General features: G+C 35.9%; 1 protein-coding gene across 1 annotated transcript in view; it reads left to right on the top strand.

Annotated features, from left to right (window-relative positions):
- The window catches only part of GRK5 (G protein-coupled receptor kinase 5), a 1993659-nt gene that overhangs the window by 1364081 nt on the left and 609153 nt on the right, over window positions 1-20425 (top strand). The window contains exon 4 of the mRNA XM_044056079.1: window positions 12711-12788. Coding sequence (XP_043912014.1) covers window positions 12711-12788 — 78 coding nt within the window. The remainder of the gene's footprint in view (window positions 1-12710; window positions 12789-20425) is intronic.

Raw genomic sequence — 20425 nt, 5'->3', positions numbered from 1 at the left:
TTGGACGTACTTACCAGCCAGCAGTCCTTAGACCTACATAATCACACATTACGAACTGCAATATATAATAAACCTTATACTAACATATGGTCAGAATAGTTGGAATTATCAGCACATCTACACTAACTGAAATTCTAGCCTAGCAGCAGCAAACACTATGGACATACAAAGAATACTAGCATATACATTAATTTGAAACATACACAATCCCCATAATGAACAAAACAAATGGGGCATATACACTAAATACTAAAGGGCCAATTAATACACTCAGATAAACAACATACCCTGTGTCTTAAACAAACATAAACATCAAACAGGAACACTATACAAAGCATCCCCATCACTTAGGGAGCCCCCTAGCATCAAGAGCCGATTTGATAGATACCTTCCCATTCAGCCCATATCCCTTATTAGCTCTAAGCTTAAGGATCCACCTAAGCTCACAGCTCAGCTTTTAAATAAAAGTTTTTTTTCTTTTATATTATAGATATTAATAAGTTATATTATATTATATTATATTATATTATATTATATTATATTATATTATATTGGGCCCTTAGTTTGCAATGTTTCCACATGTAGTTTTATATCATACAAAGGAACTGGAAAGTAAACAGCAATAATACAATATCATATATACAATTCAGAGAGCTACGAGTATAAGATTTGCATGCTGGTTAACAAAGTGTACACGTCTGGAAGCTAGGCCTGTTTGCACGCCGGGAAGCAGTGTGCAAATGCAAGGTGCATTGCTAATGCTTGCTACTCTACCCAAGTCCCATCTGTACTCCAGGCTGGATTTTCACAGTGGCTAAGAGCATTAATTGAATGTATCCATTTTCCATTTTAGGGTGTCTACTTTCTAAGAAATTTGGTTTTCCCATTTTTGCAGTGTTGCGCATCACGCAAACAAGATAATCATAGCCAAATGTTTTCTCGGGACGTGGCACTTCACACAAAACTGGAATTAAAAGAAGACAAATAGGAAAAGATACTAAAACTAAGAAATACATATGAAAAATCTGTACAAGCACAGTAAAACTTGAAAGTATACATCACAAATTTCTACATATGTCAGGTTTGAACCTTTACACCAGTTCAACTTCAGAAAACAGGAAGGATGCATTAGTCCTCTTGGCCATACAAACAGCTTTGCATCAACAAAATGGAAAGTCATTCTTCACATAACCAACTGCAACAGACTGTACACTGCTGTCAAACCATCAGCTGTGATTTGTACATTTAATTCTCTTTACTATATTTGGACATAGAGCAGTTAGTGATCATACAACCTGTCATAATTCTGCTTGCAAATATACAGCTCTGTGTTACCTTTCTGTGTTTCTTGATCATTCATCAGTTATGTAACACATGCACAGTGTGTAAGCCATTCTGCATCAGTGGCCTTAGCATGTGAGAGGATATTAACTGGGAATAATATGATATGCAGTTGCCAACAAATGAAGTCCAGTTGGATGGCACAAACACACGGATACTGTTCTTTCGGGGGAGGAGGGGCAAATCTCAGTTACTGTTACAACACAAGCAAGTCTTAAGTCTGAAACTGCAACGTGTATCATCACTTTCTAACTTCTGTCTTCAATAGTTTACCAGTACAAAGATATGTTGCTAAACTGATGTCATGCAGGGAGCATCAGAATTCTTCAGATGTGTGACTGTATGAATCTTTCATGCCTGAGGCCTACTAATTACTAATTGACAAATATAAGTAATATAAGTGTCTGGTGTCAATGTTAAGGTACTTTCTGTACACATCCACCACTGTTTATTTGCTTACTGTACTATTAGGAAATACAAGGATATCCCATAATATTATTAAAGAATATACTCTAGATTCAGGACTTACCTTGCTAATGCAGCAGTTGACACACGTTTTGTTCAGGGCTGACTCTGATGCAAGCAGTACACAGCCAATACATGGGGAGGTAAATATTTTGTATGTTGCCTGGCATCAGTTTTACTGTATGCATGTGAGTAGGAGAAAGGTCAGTGAATGTGCTATGCATTGTCGCATAGCCAAAGCAAGGGCATACTGAGCACACCTAAAGGGACAGAAGCTGGGGGTTCCTCCTCCGAGTCCTCCTCTGACTGCAGCTATGGTGACCTAGGCATTGGTGGGAGGATGTGTGTTCCTTCCCCTTGCTGATCCTACTGCAGCTGTTTCTGCAGGATCAGATTGTGGAGAATAGCACATACTGTTAATATTTGTGTACATGTGAGCGGATTATACTCCAGGGCTCCACCAGATATATCTGGACACTGGAATCGTAATTTCAGAAGCCCAAACATATGCTCCATTATGTTTACAGTTTGAGCATGTGCTTCATTATAGTGTTCTTCCATGGGTATATATGCACATCTAATGGGTGTCATCAGCCACTGTTCCAGGGCATAGCCAGCATCCACCAGTAAATGGCCCTGTGGGATGTCCCCCCTAGCAAACACCTGGTACAGCTGTGATGTGTGTCACATATAGCAGTCATGATAACTGCCAGGGTTGCCAGCACACACATTCAAGATAATTCCCTGGGCATTACACACAACTTGGCAGTTGATGGAGTGGTATCCCTTGTGGTTAATGTAGATTCTAACCTGCTCACCAGGTGGTGCCTTAATGTGTACATGAGTGCAGTTTATGGCACCCAGTACTTCAGAGTAGTGTGCTACATGGTGAATGAGTTGTATATTGTTGGCCCTCTCTTCAGAACCATGGGGAAAAATATGTGCTCACTGGCATGCATGAGCATAGCATCCAGAAATTGATGGAGGATCCTTGAGGCTGATCCAACAACACACTGATCATGCCCCCAGTTGGTCCTTGAAAAGTACCAGTAGCTAATATTCTAAGGGCTACACATACCTTAGTTTCCACTAGGATGGGTTCTCCTTGGTTGGTTCTGGCTCTGTGTTGAGGGTGACAGAGCTCACAGAATTCTTGTAATATGGCCCTGTCCACCCTGTAGCCCTGTACAATCTCCAGCTCATGTAGCACATTGAAAGTTACCCTGGCCCTATACATTCTTCTCTTTCTTGGCCTAGGCCTTTTGTCAGTAGCACCAGCAGCACTGGCTTCAGCCTCTAACACATGCAGATGTAGAACAACTACAGCAGCTCCTAGCACTGTTCCAGTTAAAATGTCATTGTCTCTACTCCAGTGGTATTGAAGAATAAAGGAAAAAAACAGGATGTAGGCTACATGGATACTTTGTACATTGTTGAATAGCTCAACTGTGTTGGATTGGTTAATTAGTATGTAATTCATCTGTTTATGCTATAAAAAGCATCTATTAAACAGACCTGTTACCTGCTTATTAGTGCTCTTTGCGCACCTTCCCACACCTCCACGCATCTTCGCATAAATAAGATAAGCATAGGCAAAATTGATATATCCTCCATTCTTGGCATATCTCACAAACATGGCCCATAAAAAGTGAAGGAAAGGTTGCACACCCTGTATCAAACCCAAGACCATATATATTCCAGCCCTAACACAACATGTGCTGCCACAGGAATATTTACATAACAACAAAGAGAAACCTGCCATTCATTTGTCTGTTTCTTGTGATTGTGCTAATTGCCACATCATGCAATCAAAGAAGAAAATTAAAAAATAAAAATTTAAATTACTGCAGACAGATAGGAAGCATGTTATTGAACAATAAAGAGGATGAAACAGAACATACGAATTGTGCATTCTTACATGCACTATCACCTCTCACAGCCTTACATGTTCACCTCTGCAAGTGTAACCTGACACCCCCCCATTACTAGTAGTCACTGTTGCTATGTATTCAACATGAGCACTGTGGAAGTGCTACATGATGTGAACATCCTTACTTGGTCACTCTTTTTTGAGATTCAGCAATTCTAATGAGTTTTGACCTTGTTTGCATCTTCACTGTGCTGGCAGCGCAGAATCAACACAGTTAGTAGCCATGTAGGCAAGGAAACTGCACAAGAGCCCAATGCTGTAACAGAGGAATACTGTAATCCATCAGCTACATCCTGCATATGCATACATTACAGTATAATACTCTGTTTCATGGCACTTTACACATTTTAGCAGACTGCATTACTTACAAGTGTATTCTGGGGGTGGTGGAGTGAAGCTGCATTTATGTTATGGCACTTAAAAGGAATTATTATGATTGCTACACTAATTTTCTAGCATCCTGTATAATTAAGTCAGTCTATGTGTGTTGTTCCATGTTAAGGGCAATTCTGTATAAATGTAAGAACTTTAACTTGCTCTTGTTTCTATATAGACTCCTTGCTGTGGATGTGTTTGGGGAAGTTTTGGAACACAAGGCCAAAATGGACACGGAGTCTACATGGTTCCTTTACAGGTCATTGAATTGCTCCACCATGGTTATTTGCTTCATTAGCATGAAATTCAGCTACTTATGCTGTAATTTGCATGCCAAGAAAGTTTCTATATTTGCACATGAGTACATGCAGCTACACAGAGTTTACTGAATCTAAAAATTTTCACACCCATATACACAACACGTCGCAATACGCACACATTAAAAATTATAGTGTAAGCTTTACTGAATCCCCCTTTGTATCTATTTTCTGTTCATGATGATTGTACTTGATAAGCAACTGCTTAAGTGTACCAGTTCTCTCAGAGAATATTGTCATTCGAGACCTGTCTGGAAACTCTGATGACCTGACCCTAAATAACATTGTTTATTAGGATCCCAGGGTGACAACTAGTAGTAAGCATGTAGGTATTTATAAATGCTGGTTTCCTGCATATGGTCAAATATAAACTACGGGATTCAGCATCAAATTGCATTTCATTATCCAGAAAATGTATTCTAGTTTATGAAGCTTTTGCTGTAAATGAAAGAAAATCAGTGGTGTGATTCGAATAATCTACACTTTACATAAATGATGTTTTTCATATGAGCAGTGACATATTGACATGTGAAAAAAAAGTTTTCAGTAAGTATGATCTTGAATCGGGGTACTAATAGTGATAGTTGCATCCAGACAGCCAAAGTATTTAACACCTCCATCCCTCAGTTAACCCCCCCCCCAACAATTAAATTCCCACTGACTCTTCACCCGGTTCATACATCTACCTTTGTTTCATCCAGCAATGCAAAAACTTTCTAATTACTCCCCTTGTTCATACTTATAACCTCTATCTAACAAACAATATCATGTCCAACTTCTGGAATGACATCTAATGTCACCCGTTCCTTAACAACAGAAACCAGAGACACCCCCCCCCACCCCCACCCCCAGCCAGCAAACATACACTTTGGAACTATTTCTGTAAACCCAGAAGAAATAATTCCGACTCGGTTCACTGAGTATATCCATCAGTGTGATCTTCTCTCAAAAGCAGCATGGGTTCTGGGGTGGACACAATGCCAAAAGAGGTCTGCATATCCTATCTGATATAATCCTGAGCAGCAGAGAATAAGGAAATCTTATCATGACAGTCTTCATAGGTTTAAAAAAACATTCAATTTAATTTACCACTCAGTACTACTACGCAAAACAGTAAACTGCCATTAGTGAAAAATCCCAGACCTAGTTTTAAGGCTTCCTTTCCGAAAGATACTTTAAAGTGAAATTAGGATCCTCCTTTTCTACTACAGTGCCACTCCTTAAAGGAGTTATTCAAGGAGCTATCATTGCAAACGTTCTCTTCTTTTCCCTGTAGTAATTAATAAACCTACCACACATTTCAGTCATATCACATGCAGATGATATGGTCATCTACAGATCTAACTGGTCATATCCTGGGATACATACCCAGTTTGAAAATGAGCTGCATTCATTCAGTGAATAGGATTTATAACACAAGCTCTCATTATTCTCCTCCAAAGTAAAATCAGAAGCAGACTTGAAACACTTCAAAGCTAATAAAACAGTTCACATTACAGATGTAAACAGCCCCCCTTCATAAAAACAACCATGTCATTTAAATACTTGGGAATATGGCTTGACTTAACTCTTTATTTCCAGAACCACATTGTTAAAAAATGCACTAGAAAAGTAACTTGCTAATTTTCTGGCCTAAAAGCCTCCATCTATATGACAACCCCACCAAGAACAGCCATAGGCAAAGGAACTCTACTTATCCAGCTAGAATACAGGCTGCCCATCATTGCCACAACATCAAACAAAAATACAGGCTCCCTACAAATCATGTTCAATAAAGTATGCCATTTCATTACAACTCATCTCACCAAGAACACCATTGCACAACTCTTTCTAAGGTGAGGTGGCCTTCCTGCTCTACAAGACCCTTCCTCCTGACTTCTCTCCACTAGCACATAAACGCTTTCATAAAACCTCATCCCACAACCTAAAAGACATCAGAATCCACCACCACTCTGATCACACTTGCAAGTAAACTACATTGCACCAATCATGCTTTCACCACACTAGCCCCTTATCTCCGGGAATCACTATCAACCTAAGAGAAATCCATTCTTACACTGAGTTTATAACTAAACTTAGTAATAACATAGTTAATCAAGCTTCATGCCAGTGCCAGTAATCTCATCACATCACATGCCAGTGCCACCAATCACATCACATGCCATGGGCAGCAATCATAACACATGCCAGTGCCACCAATCTCATTACATTACATGCCAGTGCAGCCAGTCCCATCACATCACATGTCGGTGCCACAAATCACATCACATCATGTAAATCTCACCATTTTTTCTATCTGTAGTCATTCCTTCATGGCCATTTATTCATCCTGGAAACTCTGCTGACATCTTTACTCACCTCTAATCTCCCTTACTGTCTAATCTTTTTTTCTCCTTTCCCTACGCTCCTACTAGCTTAATTAAGCTATTTAATTATGCTCATTTGAAACAGAAGACTCAAACAGAATCCACGCTGACAACCTATAGATTCCTTTCCCTCACATCCACCTTTCTTGTAACATGCCTTTCGATTTGTTGTCTCTGAAGTTTGTATAAATCTCTAAAGTTTGTATAGATCTGAATTTGCTGTATCTCAGTACTACATTGTAAGTCATTTTCTTTCTCCTTTCATTGTGATATGCACACCTGGGCTGTGTCTTTAAAGGGCCCACTGAGATTAGTGCCATGTCCCAGCAAGCAAATGCAAAATAAATAAATAAAAATAAAGTAAAATTAAACATAAGCCTGCATTCTCAACACATCTTATTTTAAAAAAATATAATGGGCTGAATTTTTGAGTAGGTTTGGTGGCAAATGTTTTTCAAAATGTTATGCCCAAAGTAAATCGAGGAATACATACTAATTACAATTATGACATAGTTATATAAGGAAAACAGATGACAAGACAATGAAAAATATGTAAGAAATGTCTAGATGGTGGGCACTGAAGGGAAACAAATGTGAATTTAACAAGTCAGAGCTTTACGATTTAATCTTTTAGAGCAAGGAATTGTCCCTCTACTGAAGTAAGGTTAGGGCAATCCACAATTTAACACCACCAGCAGAAGCCAAGGAAATTAGAAGCTTCGAAATTTACTTGGGATAGTAAATAACAGAACCAGTAAAAAAAAAGTGTGTGCATGTATGGGTGGGTGTCTGTGTGTGTGTTTGTGTGTGTGTGTGTGTGTGTGTGTAGATAGATCGAAAGATAGACAGGTAGATAGATGTGTGCATATAGTGTGTGTGTGTGTGTGTGTGTGTGTGTGTGTGTGTGTGTGTGTGTGTGTGTGTGTGTGTGTGTGTGTGTGTGTGTGTATGTGTGTGTGTGTGTGTATATATATATATATATGTGTGTGTGTGTGTATATATATATATATATATATATATATATATATGTGTGTGTGTTCATAGGTTGGTACTAGGCTATCGGCCCTAGGGCCTATACAAGCCTAGCCATAACAATTCCCTAGCTATTTCTTTCCAACACTATTTACTTCCCTGGACCCCTGACTGACGTGATTCCCAGGGTGAATTTCCTTTCTCCCATCCAGTCATCAAGGGTCCTTTTGAAGAGGGCCAAAGAGGTGCTGTGCTTGACATGTATGGGCAGTCTGTTCCAGAGTCTGGGACGTCTCTGGGTCAGGAACCTATCCCTCCAGCATGTTTTGTTTATTGTGATGACAAGATTTAGATCCCTGGAGCATGTGGCTCTGAGGGATTGGGATTTCTTTAAGTGTAGCATGTCCAACAGCTCTGGGTTTGACATGGCCTTGTATGCTAAGCAGAGATCGCCTCACAGTAGATGATATGCGACAGAGTATAGCTGGAGTTTTTTAAGGCGGTCAGCATAGGGCATCTGCTTTAGGCCTGTGATTCTTTTAGTGAGGTATTTCTGCGGCCTTTCCAGTTGTTGCAGATGTCTTGAGAGGTACATACCAAATGGGGCATTGTATTCTATAATGGATCTAATGAGGGATGAGTACAGTGGGACAATGACCTCCTTTTTTCTGGATGAAAAGTCCTTAGTGATGAGGTGTGCCACATAGAAGGATTTCCTGACTGTTGTGGTGATGTGGTTATTGAAGGTGAGACCACTGTTCATCTGTGTCCCTAAGTCTCTTATCACACTTTCGGTGTTTAGTGTACTGCCACCTATGTGATAATTCATGGGTACATGTTTTTTCCCAAAGGGGATAACTATACATTTCTTGGCATTGAGCTTGAGCCCATGGCTCTGGCACCAAGCATCAGTTTCTGTAAGGCCCTTTTGTAGAGTATCCACATAATTTGTGGATTCAATAATGGCTCCCAGTTTACAATCATCTGCAAACTTTGTTAGCCAGAGTCCCTTAGTGTTGGCCTGTACTTCAGAGAAGTAGATGCTAAACAAGAGAGGTCCCAGGACTGAACCCTGAGGTACTCCACTTGTCACTTGTCCGGAGGTGGATTTGGAGTCAGCTACTTTTACACTGTGGGTTCTGTCAGTAAGCCAGTTGGCAACCCATCGAGTAATGTAGGGATTAATGCCCAGCTGAGTAAGTTTATCTATGATTCCAGAGTGGGGGATGGTGTCAAAGGCCTTGGTGAGGTCCAGATAGGCTGTGTGGACTAACTTACCCTCGTCCACGGCTCTGGACACTGATTCGAAGAAGTCAGTAAGGTTCAGGAGACACGATCAGCCCTTCACGAACCCAAACTGGGTGGGGTCAAGTGTTTTAAGGCTGCCAATGTCTTTGTTTATAAGTTCCATGATAATACGTACCATGGCCTTGCAGATCAGGCTCGTCAGACTGATGGGGCGGTAGTTCCTGGGATCCAAGGTGGATCCCCCTTGTGGAGTGGGATAACTGTAGCTGTGCGCCACTCAGTGGGCATGAAGCCTGAGGTAAGGGTATGATTAAACATGCCACTTAGGTGAGGTGCCAGTTCATTTTGTAGTCCATGTAGTACACAGCCCGGGATGTCATCTGGTCCTATGGATGCTGTATTCTTAGCTGTGGAGAGTGCGTTTTTTACCTGTGTGGCCGTTATTACCGGAATTTGGCAATCTTCCAGTATTGAGATGGGCTATTTAGGGGTGAGAGGGGGTGAAGTTGGCACTGAATCGATCTGCCAGGATATTGGCAATATCCTTGGGATCAGTATATTTAATGCCATTCTGTTGTAGCTCAGAGCAGATCTGAGCATTGCCATTTAGATTCTTGGCATAGTTATAGAATGCCTTGTGGTTGTCTTTGGAATCTTTGGCAATTTTATTTTCGTAACTAGCTTTGGAGGATTTTATGAGGGATCTCAGCTTCTTACTGAGGCTGGTAAGGGAGTTTTTTGCATCCTGGGATTTTCCTCTTTTCTGCAACAGTTTTTTCCTTTTGTTGTAAAGTTTGTTTATGGCAGGGGACCACCAGATTGGCTTCCTTTTTTTGGAGGGAGAGTATCTTGGCTCTGTTTGGGATGGCACGATTCATGCATGAGTGGATGTTGCTCGTACAGTGCCTTAGTGTAGGACTCAGCAGTCGAACTTTCATTTCCTGTCTGCATGAGTGTCATGAAGTTTGTAACTTCTGACTTGAGTAGCATGAAGTTGGCCTTGGAGAAGTTTTTTATGGAGGTTTCCTTACTGGGGGGTGGGGTGGGGGTGGGATGTGGATGTTAAGGGTGATTAGCTTATGGTCTGACCTGACCAACGAGGGGGTGACCATAGAAGTGGAGCATCGATTTCCCATGTTGGTAATATATATATATATATATATATATATATATATATATATATATATATATATATATATAGAGAGAGAGAGAGAGAGTGAGCAATAGAATAGATGGCTATAAATTTATGTAGATAGGATGTAAAAGTCACTCCTTTTAAATGGGTTTAAGAACAGCTAAAATGACTTTAGGTTTATTAAACAAAAGTAATAATCTAGACATGGTAATGTGTTATTCTGATCCTGAATATGAAACCGATATTGAGTTATCCGCAGTTCCTGTAGCTATGGAAGCCTGGAGGACAGAGGCATAGTAGTACTGTGTATCATAGTAGTTATTTGTCAGATGTGATGCAGAAGTACTCGCAGGCTAACAAGGAAGCATTGACAATTGTGGCAGCACATGAGCTAATTTGCATATATTTATCTGAAAAAATGTTCAGACTAATAACAGGTAATAGGCTTTTAGAGACTATTCTTAATATTTTAAAATCAAAACTTCCCTAAGAAAAAGAGGGATGGCCTCTAAGGTTGCCACCATATCATTTCTCAGTTTATTATAAAATGGAAGAGTACCTTAACAAGTGCTAAATGTGATAATTCCTCACTCACTGATAACTGGTCTTTGTTTACCACCTATACTTTGGTATAGTGGTTTCTCACTTACTTTTTCCTTGTACTTCATTGAGACTGACTCATTTATACCATACCAATTATACTTTTTAGTCATGAACTTTTTAGTTGACTTTAGCATGCATTAATTGTGCCTTTGTGGTTGTTTCCGTCTTTTTGATCTGCTGTCATTTCATTCGTGATTCCAGTAGAAATCTTTACAACACCTTTGACATATAAATTTAGCTCTTATTTTTCAAGATGTCGTAAGTACATTTTCATTAATGTTTTCTTCTTTTTTCTTCTTCTTGTACTTGGGAGTAGGCAGCTAGAATGAATATCCCTTTACTTTTTGAACATTTGTAGTGTTATGACACGTTCATTATATGCAGCTGCTATCAGGCTTGGACGAAGCCTTATATCGAACCATAATTCTGCGAAGTTGTTCAGATGAGAGAAGGACTCAATCTGCTCTTATAAGATTACATTTTTGTATTTTCATTTCCTTTCTTGTAATAGGCATCTTCACAGTTTTGCACAAAAGTTCAATAATCCATCATCCTGACTTTTAGCTTCCTCTTCCTCCTTGTAAGCTCCTTCCTTTAGTAGATCATTATTATACCCACACTCTACTGATACTCAAGCACCAACCTCCTTCTTCACATTTATGGTTACCTCTTTCCTCATTTTGAGGTCTGCTTGTATATTTTTCTACTATTTTTGCAGCCTGCTATGTTCCTTGAATGTGGGCTACTAAACAGGAGAAAAAATAAGTCACTGCTGTGCATCCGTAAAGGCTGCTGTTTGTCTCTGCTGTCATTTTTGGGGATTATAGTTCGCATTCAGCATATCTGTATCTAGAAGAAGTATTTTTTGCTATAACTTGGCATAACCTGTTGAATAACTGGCCTCCTTTTTTCATTTACTGTATATATGTCCAGAAGCATTGTGATAGGGTCAGCGACTTACAGATGCATGCGCTACACTGTAATTTAATAGAACTGCTACTTTACTGGGAAAACCTGAAGTACTATGTACTGTCACTATTTGATAGTATTACGTAAAGTTTTATAAAGCGGAAGAAAGTGAAACAACACTGAATAGATGATTGATAAGAAGCTAGCATTATAAATAATAAATAGGAGGCCCATCTTAAGATTATACATTTTAGTCCAGATCAGGCTTTTTACAAAAAGGTTACTTTGCAGTAAAATTATTCCATTATGCAGATATTCTTTTGAAGATCCTAAACCTGGGTTAAAATTAATACATGATGGGTTAAAAATCCATTTTTGTCCTGTCATTGCTGATGTTAAAAGTGTCATGACTCCAGTGGAGAGCTTTAGAAAACCCATTCAGAAAGATTTATACTGAGAGCAGCCCAGGAACTTGTGTCTGCACACATAATTTCTCCACAGCCCGCAAAGATCTTGATATATTCTAACTGAAATAACTTACAGATATTTAATACATGATGGTTAATTTTGTGGGCATACTAATATTTGTGAGATACTTGTTTTTTATTACTGCAGGTGCTATACTGAAGTCATCGAGTGGCAGTTAGAAGTAATTGCAATGCTAAATGTAGAAATTAAAATGTATAAGCTTCACAGCACTGACATATCGAATAGGATTATGTATGACAAAGCTGGGAAGAAGTATTGGTGTTGTGCTTTTGCATATGGAGGCTAAAATAAATATTAACATTTTGCATACAGACATCTCTGCATCACTGTTTACTGTAGATATTTGCACAGTGGTCTCACATCATTTTTTTACAAGTTGATCTTATGAATATAAACTCAACTGATTCCAGGTAACCTTTACTAAAGATGTGACTGAGTTCTGCTTCAGAAACAAGATTTGTTCAGATTGTACCTGCAATGCCTCATGAAAGAGGTACAGCTGTAATAACTGATAAATGGTCACTATTGATTGTAATAATTTCCTTTGCTATTTTTCCTAGGCAGAATATGAAATTGCATCAGATGACAAACTGGAAGAAAAAGGAAAAGAAATTATCTGTAAATACCTCACACCAGGGGTAAGTGTCAGTAAATCTTCAGCAATATAATATAATATAATATATGATATAAGATAATATTAACATAACATAATATAATAGTTTAAGTGGTTATTTTAAAATATTTTATATGATAATTTTACTTATTTTTAGTAACATTGCAGTAATCCACAGTAACTAGTTATTTGTGCTATAGCAGATGATGTTCTGACTTTATGATTTTGGAAATAGGCTTCTGCACATGGGGACTGTTTGTATTATAGATAGAGTTAACACTGTAATTACTCCCCTTCCCAAGGGGGGGTTATGTTTTTTTTTACTATATAATAAGTAGCAGGCACGTACTGTTATCTGGGACACACATTATTATTATGTGAAGTGGCATGACAGTAACCTGAGATGCTAAGACAAAACTGTATGCCTTACCTTCAGAAGCAGAACAAAAGGCATGGAGAACATATGGACACCTTGACTGGTAGAGATTCTGTCAGCTGATTTTTTGCCGTTTGGTGATTTGTAGTTGATAGTTAATGTCACTCTACCTTGGTTTAATGCTTTGACGTCTCTGTACTACGTATAGGGCATAGAATTCCTTCAAAGGAAGAGATGGAATTTGTGAGAAATCAGAGTATTTAGAGAATACAGCTATTAAAAGTATTTTAGAAATTCGTATTCACTGATAGGAATAAGGAGAATATGCTACTGAGCCTTGCCCATCTACAGTGGTGCTGGTCAACTAACTGTTTATTGACATAACAGCATAGGGACCAGCATAAAATAAATCAGCCACATTATTGAGCAACTGGCTCAGTAAAACTCAATATGTAATTAACCAGTCCGGTGACACAGAGGGGTACAGCCCTAACTATAGCCCAGGCAACTCAATTTTGATAAGTGGCTTAGGTGTCTAATGGTGGTGGCAAGGAGAATTGGTATGTTCATCATGCCAGAAACAAAAAATGCTTCAGTGTTCCTTGATAGTTTAGGTCGAGGCAAAGCTTTAAAACACTGTGAATAAAATTAAAGTTGACATGTTTTGAAAGGTTTTGGCTGGAATAAAACCAGGAACTTAGGTTCATAGATTAGTACTAGGCTAACTACCCTTGTGGACCATTTTAAGTCTAGCCAATTACCCCATGTGAGAATCAAACCCTGTACTTTGTGTTTGTAAGGTAAACACCTTAACCATTATGCCATCCTCCCACCCTTTCCAAAAAGTACTAAAATGAATGACCAAATGAATAAATCTTCAGTCACCTTTTGGAAGCTAGCCAGCATGGGAAATTTTTGCAACAACTGGGGGAGAAGCTTATTGTGCTACACAGGCCAATTTCAAAAGGAATATGCCATAGAGGACTCTAGATTAAATCTTGGAAACTCCAGCCACCTCAAGGAAGATGAGTACAATATCTAACTGTATTGTATAGGACAGGATCTCTTTCAGGCATGGGAGACCCATATTGTTTATGCTCAAAGAGACTAACACAAGAACTTCAAAAATAAAGTATTGTAGTCATTTTCCGACAAAACAAGTATTTCCCTTTCTTCAAAGTTGTAAATCTTCTGGATGACAGGGTGTGAGGGACATGGTCTTCTCACATGGGAATGTAAAGAAGGGTTGTCTTTATGCAAAAAAAATGTTACATAGAAATGTATTTTGCTTTAAAATTGTATTTTGTTTCTTCACTAATGTCACCATACCAAGCCATTTCAAATTTTGACATTTTGCATTGGAAACACAAGTGTACACACAAACGCACAGCATATATTTATAAATGAAGTCTATGCTAATGCTTTTTTTTAAAACAGTTTTTATTGATTTTAACAAACAAAACAAGAGATTTCTGTAAATTTTAAATAATTTAAAATAAAATAGAACTATATACAGCAAAACTATTTACAATGCCCATAACATACATACATTTTCATTGGTATTATTACATCTTATCTAATAATTTGTTTAGTTTCATCCATGATAATTTCTTATGAGTTACTTTTGCTGATCTTAAATCAAGGGTTAACAATTCTCTTTTACATACAGTTCTGGCCAGTAAGATAAACTCAGTAAAGGAGAGGATGTTTCTACTTTTCCAGTTTGATGTAATAATTTTCCTTGCAATTGCAAGAAGAGACCAGAGAAGATGCACTTGTGTCTTTGGGATATGTACTGGTATTGGTGCTTTAAATAATAATAATGAATCTGAGATATCATATTTGTCCGACCACAAAGCCTTTGAAAAGACCTTAAATTCCTGCCAAAAGGGAATAACCGTTCTACATTCAAGAAACATATGAGCCCAGTCTGTGCATAAAGGTTCATCACATCTCCAACATTTATGGCTACTATTACGTGATATCAACATTACTTTATGTGGAGTAATGTAGCTCCTATGGATACATTTCCAATTGAAAAATTTCCAAAAAGGAGATGAGGTTGTGTTGTTAACTGATTTTAACGTCAAGGTTCTATCACAGTTTGAACATTTTGATTTATTACGTTTTTCAGCATAACTCCATAAAGAATCGTCTTATATTTGTAAGTCTGCTCGTAGTGTTTTGTATATCCTAGATAATGAAAAACCCACATTGTAGTTTGTCATATTCAGCTCACAGAAAAGAGAGATTATCTTTGGATGTAATGAAATATTGAGCACTTGATTTGATTTGAGCTCATTTATTAAATGCTCTCTAAAAATTTAAATATTTAACCAGTTATTTTGATTTAAATTATATCTTGCTGTAAGACTATTTGTATCATATATATTATTATTACCAAGGAATTGATGCCAAAATGTTAGACTGTTTTCCTTCATTTCCATTGTTTTCCTTATATTAAATGAATCTAAACATTTCCTTGCAAATGCTATCGGAAACATTAAGAATAAGAGATGTCTTGTCTTGTAGTTACTGTTCATTATCATTTTAAAATTGTTTAGTATGTAGCTAATACAATGAGGATATCTTTCAATTTTGTTTTCTTTGTAGATTATGTCCTATACAACTAAAAACATCTTATTATTATCTGTAAACTTGTCATTATTTATTGTTTCATCAAGATTAGAAAGTAAAATAGTTTCATGTAATTTCTTCCAGTTTGATGTGTATTTATAACTTAACCACTGACTCATTATATTAAGTATAGCTGATTCACTGTAAGGTTCTAGATTTGGGAATGCAATACCTCCCTTTTTCCATTCCCTGCAGTGCCAGTCATATCTTATTCTTGGTTTCTGTGGATGCCATAAAAATTTAATCAGAAGCGAGTTAAGTTGTTCTGTTAATTTTTTAGAAAGTCCGACTATTATAGATTGAAATAAAAATAGAATTTTTGGTAAAATGCACATTTTTATTAATGATAATTTTTCTTCCATAGTGAAAACATTTTTTCCCATTTGCTTAAATATTCTTTGACCACAGTTATTAGGTTATTATAATTCATATGTATAATGTCTTTCTAATTTGTTTTTATATGTATCTTAAATATTTAAATGTGTCATTTTTCCAGTTAAAATTGTTGTGTTTTTCCAGTATGGTACTATTTTGTGTGTAACAGTATGGATTTAGTTTTATTGTTGTTAAATTTTAAACCTGAGATTCTTCAAAATCTTTTAGAGATTTTATAATATGATCTATTGAAGAATCTATATTTCTAATAGTTAACAAAATGTCAGTGAAGAGTTGTATTTTAGAAGTATAGTATGAATTAATAGAAAAACTAACAATATTAGTGTAATTTCTTATGTAATTAGCTAATGGTTCCACTGATGAGGCAAATAATAGGGGCGAGAGCAGGCAGCCTTGTTTAGTTCCTTTTAATATTTTGATTTGAGTAGATAAGAAAGCACCAATTTTGATGTAAGACACGAGTTTTCATATAGGTTATTTAGTAGTTTTATAAAATTGGGAAAAATTAAATGTTTCTAGTACGTTATATAAATATGGCCACGTTATGGAATCAAATGCTTTATCTAGATCTAAACTAATAATAGCCAATTCTTTCTTTTTCTTATTTGCTAAATCTATTAAAGATAGAAGTTTGATGACATTGTCTTGAACTTTCCTGTTTGATATGAAGCCTGTTTGATCTTCTTCTGTTAATTTTGGCATGATTTGATTTTTTTTTTTTCAAGAATTGAAGTGAAAATTTTATAATCTGCATTCAATAATGAGATAGGATGATAGGATGTTACTAGTTTGGGATCTTTGTCCTGCTTTAAAATTGGTGAAATTATGGCATATTTCCTTGAGGGAAAAGGTTTCCATACTTTCTAAATTCCTCAAAAGCTGCTTCTAGAATTTTTAGAGTCTCATCAGGGAGAAGTTTTTAAAATTCACCAATAATTCCATCTATTCCTGGAGCCTTATTGCTTTTAAGATTTTTAATATTTTCCTTAAGTTCTTTTAATGAAATAGGTTTAATCAATTTTGTGTTTTGTTCATTTGTTACTTTTTTGTTGATGTTTACATTCAAAACATTTTCTTTCAGACTGTTATCAGAATCTGAATTAGTATTGTTTAATGTTTCATGGTGAGTTCTAAATATTTCTAATATTTCTTTTAGATCTGTCACTTGTCTATGTGTGTTTCTAGTATTGTCAGTAATTTCTTGTATATAGCTTACATTTGCTATTTTTTTATTTGACTGCCAATCTATGCAGATTTTTTGGATTTGTAGAGTAAGATTGAAGTTTAAGCCTCTCCAAATTTGTTGCCACTTTATGATTCAAGATTTCTACATACTTAGTATTTAGTGTTTTTAGTTCAGAGTTTGTATTAATATCTTTGATATTTAATTTTTTTCTTAGTGTGTGAATTTTTTATTGCAATGTTATTAGTTCAACATCCCATTGTTTTTTTTTTTTGTTTACATACCAGTTTTTGATTTTACCATATAGATATGATTTTAATGAGTCCCAGACAATGGTCTTAGAAGTCTCATTATTATCATTGATAGTGAGGAATGATTTAATCTCATTTAAGAACCATTCTTTAAACCCAATACATTTAACAATATGGACAGGTAATCTTTGCCAGGCTATCAGATCTTTTGGTGTGATGTTAACCTTGACTAAGTTGTGATCCAACAAAGGACAAGAACTAATTAAAACCTCGTGAGTTTTAGAAATTAGATTATTGGTAATTAACACTTTATCAATAGTTGTTTGTGTTCCATATCTATACAAGTAATGTGTCTAGTTTACTGATTCTGGTTCTTTTATATCATATATGTCTCTAAGATTTAATGAATTAATGAAATGAAATTCTTTAGTTTTTTACCTGGAGCAGAGAATTTGAAATTATCATTTTTAGTGGTGTCCTTTTTAGTAAGAATACAATTAAAATCTCCAGCATATACTATGTCTCCTTTAGATTTAATAGATATTATCTAAGTATTTGTTAGCTGTTTCTGCACCGATACCAAGTATCCAATGTGAACTGGCTAAAGTAATATATCTTTTCTTTATCTCTAACACTACTACACATAACATATCATTCTTCTCTGAAAATGTATCTACTATTTTGGGTATTGGTAAAGATTTATTCCACAGTATCATAGTGCCTCTTCTCTTGGCCTGAAAATGGGATTCCACAAGTATTGTGTAACCATTGAAAGATATTTTATCTAAGTCTTTTTTAATAAAATGGGTTTCTTGTAGAAATTCTCTATCTACTTTATTCATTTTCAAATATTTAGATAGACTTCCTCTCTTTATGGGATTGTTAAGGCCATTAACGTTTAAAGATAAACATTTATAAGAATACATTCTTAAATGTACAATTGTCTTTCTTAAAATTTGCTATGGGCAAATATTTAGAACAAAACATATCTAATGAAACATGTATAACTATACACAATCCTAAACATGGAATATTAAATTCCTGGTTTGATGAACATGTCATCCAAACCACCATCTTCAAAACCCTAAAACTCTTGTCAATATCAATCAAAATGCTTCTGCCCTTGTTTAATTACTTATACAGATTAAGTATGAGATCAAACCTCTTTAATGATTAAAATTATGATTTATATCACAATGACTAATGACATGTAATGAAATATGTATTATTATCCCTTAAAGAGTATATAAGAGGTGCTGTATACTAATTACTAACATACAAATAGGTCTTTGTGTGAACAACCTAAGTAAAATCTGATTAGTTATAGACTAACATAACTTCAACTATAAATTATTCTCTTATTAGATATCAAAGAACGTCTATTAGCCTAAATACATTAATAACATAAAAGAACATAAGATGTACTTTACATGTCAAGTTTATAATAAGTCAAGTATACTTGGTGAGTTTTATAGTAAACATTTCAGTCATTAATACTGTACTTATAAATAGTTAACGGTGAATTATAATTGCCCTTACATCAAAATTATAAACTTAGATATATACAATGTAGTACCATTTTATGTATAAAATGTTTTACTCTTAAATATGTCTCCAATTACAGCAGGGTACTTTTGATATATAACTATGTTTCCTATACTCTTAGTTGTAAGAAAAAAAAAAGGAAGAATCTCTTGTATATTAATTATTCATATCCTGTCTAAAATCAAAGAAAACCAAATCTTATTCACAATCCAGTGTTTAAAATCTCTGACTAGCTTAATATAGCAAAATGTTCTTAATATAGCCTAGTATTGACAGCAGCAGTATTATAAAGATGCATAATGCACTTAACACATAATTGATCTTTCGTATTAAATAAGTAATACAGTTGAAATAATGTATAGCAAACTATGCATACATTGTGAAGAAGCAGGCAAATAAATATGAAACTGTAACATAAATAGCATAACTATGAATGTATAACATTACTGGATATACAAAGAACAGTTTCATATCAGAGACTCCACTAAAGGGAAATTTTTATATGTATAAACTCATGAGAGATTTAAAAAATAGTTCTTATTAACAGCAAAATAATGAATTTACCCTAGTCCATCAGTATAGCATATTTAATTTCTTTTACTTCATAACATATGTAACACACTCCTGAATACAAAATGTTATTTAGTTATTGCATAACAGTATTTCTGTGGCTTAATAGGGAACCAAGTATCTAAATGTAGAGAAACAGTTGTAAAGTAATAGTTTGCAGCTTCGTTTTATGTTTTAAACAACAACTTACAGTTTATAATGCATATATGACCTGAAATCTTCTTGAAAATGCTGGAACGGCTGTGAGACACCATTTTCCTTCATCGCAGATGCTAAGTAGTATGTGGCGCGAGCTCAAAGGTCATCTAACTCAAACTTCCAGGTTCCCACGTTCATGCAGTGACTTCAGGGCTCGGGAAAGCTGTTAGAAAGCTCGAGCAATGGATCTAGTGAAGCTTTTATAAATTCTGGCACCAGTACAAGTCTCGAGGTAAGTAAGATATACAATTTGAAGATAATGCCTTCATTTCAGATGCTTGCAGGTTAAAAAGCTGGGATTTAGTGCAATTAAAGAAAAAAAAACAAATAGTTTAATAACTGTCTTAGTAAATGTATTAACAATCAAATAATGCACCCGGAATGATTACAACCTCATTGAACATCCTCTAAATAAATGTGCAACATTATATTTTTTAACAATAAAAGTATTGAGCACAGTTAATTAACTGCAATCATCTGCAGTTTAACTCTAGCAAAAGGAATCT

Source organism: Protopterus annectens, chromosome 14.part0 (genome assembly GCF_019279795.1).
Source record: "Protopterus annectens isolate FY-2018-M chromosome 14.part0, PAN1.0, whole genome shotgun sequence".
Taxonomy (NCBI): Eukaryota; Metazoa; Chordata; order Ceratodontiformes; family Protopteridae; genus Protopterus; species Protopterus annectens.
This window is presented reverse-complemented; position numbering and strand designations above follow the sequence as displayed.